This window comes from Pteropus alecto, unplaced genomic scaffold, assembly GCF_000325575.1.
Source record: "Pteropus alecto unplaced genomic scaffold, ASM32557v1 scaffold50, whole genome shotgun sequence".
In the NCBI taxonomy this organism is placed as follows: Eukaryota; Metazoa; Chordata; class Mammalia; order Chiroptera; family Pteropodidae; genus Pteropus; species Pteropus alecto.
Window position 1 is genome coordinate 7,222,339 of NW_006431918.1, and position 4,454 is coordinate 7,226,792.

The window sequence follows — 4,454 nt, forward strand, 5'->3', positions numbered from 1 at the left end:
TATTATTATTATATTATTATCATTATCATCATCCTCATTAAAGAAACAAAGAAGAAAGAGAGCCTAGGGCCAGGAGGTTATGCCTGGCGCTCTTTCCATTATTCCACTCGGAACCTGTGATAATGTGCCCTTCATGCACTTTCCTGGGAAAGGACTAGTCCTGACTTGGACATGTAAATATTTCAACCATGAGCTGATTTCCTTACCTTCATAAAGTACGGGTCTGATCTCAAAAGAAGCCTTAATTAATATCGTCTCTAAGGACAGTTTTTAACAAACGTGGCTTTATCGACAGACAAAAGGTGAGGAGCGTTCACCCTGTAAAGGTCACTGACCAGCCAGCTTCTACCACCCGGGCTACGCTGGCCTGGTGACCCAGCGCTGGCAAAGCTCTGCACCTCCCGAGCGGAGCTGGGCTCCCTCGTGCTCTGAAAAAGACTGCTGCTTTTCATGCCATCAGAGAAGCCGTATTCAAGAATTTAACATTTAAATATAATCAGGTTGGAGGCAAAATCTGATTTTTGGCAGTGAAAAAGGCTTTAACAAGTTGCTCTGAAGGATTTCATTCAGGCTTTGCTAATGCATTCTGTCATATCAGTATAGTGTTGATGGGGGAGCTAAATAATCCTTTTAGGACAGATATCTAATGCTCTCCCCAGACTAGCCAAGGTATTTCATCACGATAGGATTTGTTCTTTGCTAATGCCTTAAGATTAGTTACTGATAACCTGATCTAAACCTCTAAAAATCCAAAAATTCTTTTTAAATGTAGAAAATTAATAGGTGATACTCTCCCATAAAAGGATAACACCATTATGCCACCACCAACTTTTCCGGCCTGGTTTTGTTATCATTCTATTTTGCAGGATGCTACAGCTACCCTATACCATTTCTTCAACCGGTGAGTCTCACATTTGGCCAGGCATCAGAATCTCCTGGAAAGTTTGTTAAGACACACCCATCCCGAGTTTCTGAGTCAGCAGCACCTTTGGGAAAAGGCCAAGAATGTACATTTCTAACTAGTCCCCAGGCCATAGCACTGCTGCTGTCCCCAGGATGACACTCTGCCATCTCCTTATTCTTCCACGGCTCCCACTTAGGAAATGCGGTTACAACCTTGTGGCACGTCATCTCCCCAGCAACTCTACTTACATCGTGTCAAAACCCCCATGGGAGGCAGGCCAAACCTCCCACTTCTTCCTCTGCTCTTGGCTTCTTCCACACTTATCCCCACTGTGGGAAGAGGAGGTGGCAGGCATGCCCAGGGACCCTGGTGGGCTTTTCCTTTTTGCCTCCACGCCACCAGAGGGGAGTGTGGGAGCACGAACGCCAGCCGACCCTCCCTCTCTTCCTTTACAAAAACAGCTGCTGCCCTCCGGGACCCCAGAAGGAGAGACAGAGCTGGGCCAATACAAGATTTGGAGTACCCGAGTCTCCTTGCCATATAACTAAATTCATGTTGTCTCAATGGCAGTCCACTCTAACTCCCAACACCTGTCGTCCAATACCACTGTCTCATGAAAACTGTCCCACCTGTACTCCTGAAAGATATACCTTTCCTACCTCACATATAAGTCCTTTTCAATTCGTCCATTCCATGCTTTACTCCCTTCTGAACTGTATACAAAGTACTCATTAAATATTTACTGATTCGAATGCAAACACACACAGGTCAGAGAGGGCACACTGTAAGTATACCGCTCAAAACAAAAGTCATAGAAATTATATATCGACAGCATTTCATATTTGGAAAAGTTGTTTTCATAACACAGGTCCCCTAAAACATGGACTTCACGAGAAAGACATTCAGCCACAAACTTTCATCATACTTCTGAAATTTTTCAAATATTTTATATTCTTTTCAGGAGCATATTTATAACATAATGCACTTGGCCCCCTAAAAACTTTTATAGTAAAACTAAAATTAACCTTGGGAAATAATGCAGAAATTAAATTGATCTTCTTCCTTAAAAGCATGGTCCCTATTTAGTTTATATTACCAAAGAAAAATATAAAGCAATAGTATTGAGTTTTTCTTTGAAGGGAACGAAAGATGGCAACTCACCTTAGAACTAGCTGTAACATCACATCTTCACAGTGTAAACCGATAAGAGTTCTAAATAATGCCAGGGACACCACACAGAGCTGGGGAGCAATAAACATATATTGTATTTCAGATATTGGGAGAACAGCTCTACTCCCCACAGATGGTAAATAAATCAGAATTACAAAATAAAATGGCCTCTTTTCTTTAGCAGTTTTGATAAAAACATGCTGCTTATTCAGCTACCAGTTCTCCTATAGGCTTTGATGGAGAAAGTCTAAGCCTGGAATGATGCCACTGCACAGAATTACCCTCCTATCAAATGCCTATGCTCATATTTCCAACTTTTTAAAATCCAGATAAACTCATCCCTACAACTCTCCAATGCATTTATATGCACTGGCGTGTGTACACACACACACACACGGGATCTCCTGCTTGTCACTCATTTTCCTAAGTTATTTTCAAATATGACTGGTTATCTATAAGACGGCACTAACAGAAAATTGCATACACCCTGGCCAACTCTCCCTCTACAGTTCTCAGCCCCAAGCCTCAGCACACGCTGGCTTGTCTCTTGGATTTGGGGCAAACATTTTCCGTGGTTTCACTTCCAGTAGTGCTGAGGGTGCAATAATATACTTTTCTAAGAAGTTCATTAAAAAGACAAGGATTCTTTCAATCTCTGATTTCAAAAAAGGAAGGATGAACAACCAAACAGGGAAGATACTCCAAGGTGTATTATAAAATCATCATGCCGTTTGGGAGTAAGCTTTCATAATTCTATCAGGCCACTTAAGTGATTTAGGCTCTTCTTCTTTGTGTACGATGCATGTTTTGGAGAGCTGCAGGGGGCAGGTTTACCTGGATCTTAAAAAGTTGGAAATAGGAGGACATGGGCATTTTGCTGGAGGATAATTCTATGTAGTGGCATAATTCCAGGCTTAGGCTTTCTAATCAATATAATCCTATAAGACAGGGGTCATAACCCCTAGGCCACAAACTAGTACTGGCCTGTGGCCTGTTAAGAACCGAGCTGGACAGCAGGAAGTGAGCGGTGGGAGAATGAGCGAAGCTCCATCTGTGTTTGCAGCCGCTCCCCAGCGCTAGCATCACCGCCTCAGCTCCACCTCAGATCACCAGGCATTAGATTCTCATAGCCATGCCAGTCCCTGGTGCCAAAAAGGTTGGGGACCTGCTATAGGAGAACTGATAGCCCGAATACATTCTCTGTATACTCCTACAGCTCGGTAATAAAAAGACAAATACACCGTGCTGAACACCCTAGATGTTGATGTGCAGGTGTTACTAAGGTAACATGATATACAACATGGTATTGTTAACTAAAATCACCATGCTGTATATTAGACCCCCAGAACTCATTCATCTTATAACTGGAAGTTTATACTCTTTGACCAACATTGTGAAGTTTTATAAACAATAGTAGCCATTTAAGCTTTTATCTTTAGAATAAGCATATTGTTTCACAGGCTTAACTTGTTATTTCTAAATGTTATTCTACGTGCACTGTCGATTACTTGGTTCAGTTCAGGTTTAGGAGTTTAACTTTCAATCTATTGGTATCTTTGAATCTAAAGTGTACCTCCTGTAGGCAGCAGATCTTTTTTTATCCAATCTGACAATCTCTGCCTTTTGAGTAAATGTTCTAATCTATTCACATTTAATATTATAGATGCAGTTGGATTTTTGTCTGCTGTTTTACTTTTTGTTTTCTATATGTTTCATGTTTTTCTGTTTCCCTAGTCCTCTTTTACTGTCTTATTTTGCATTAAGTGAATATTTCCCTAGCATAACATTTCCTCTAATTATGTTTTTCTCTATAAAGTTATTTTATTAACGGTTGCTTTAGGCCTTACCATATACATCTTATCAGACTCTACTTCAGATTTATACTAAATTAGTTCCAGTGAAATATGGCAATATACTCCTATATAGCTCTATTCCTTCTAACCCCTTTCTGCGCTATTATTGTTTTACATATTATATCTACGTATGTTACAAACTCCATAATACATTGTTAATTATTCTTTTACTTTTTATAACAATAATTGCAATTAAATAGAGATAAGATTTTCAAAGTTGATCTGAGCTCCAAACTGAAGAATGACTGCCTAAACTCACAGCTGCCTAGACTTCCATTTCTAAACACTATGGACAGAAATATGATCTCTAAGACCCAGATTTGATACACTCTGATTTTTTGGCTTTACCTCCACTTACTCTCATATGTTCCCCTGCATTGTGTCTTCTCAGAAACACATTCTGCTAGTTCCAAAGCAGAAAGTGCCAACCCACACAAATTGAGAAAAATGTCCTATGAAAGGCGGCAGTAAGTGCCACCTCCCTAACAAAATGCATTATCTAGTTCCAAAATAGAAAAGATAATGGC

At 40.3% G+C, this 4,454-nt stretch overlaps 1 protein-coding gene across 3 annotated transcripts in view; it reads right to left on the reverse strand.

Moving 5' to 3' along the window:
• Positions 1-4,454, reverse strand: part of FAM160A1 (family with sequence similarity 160 member A1) — an 81,026-nt gene that overhangs the window by 21,960 nt on the left and 54,612 nt on the right. For all 3 annotated transcript variants that reach the window (XM_006906264.3, XM_015585081.2, XM_015585083.2), the window contains exon 6: positions 2,066-2,145. In XM_006906264.3, the coding sequence (XP_006906326.1) occupies positions 2,066-2,145 (80 nt within the window). The remainder of the gene's footprint in view (positions 1-2,065; positions 2,146-4,454) is intronic.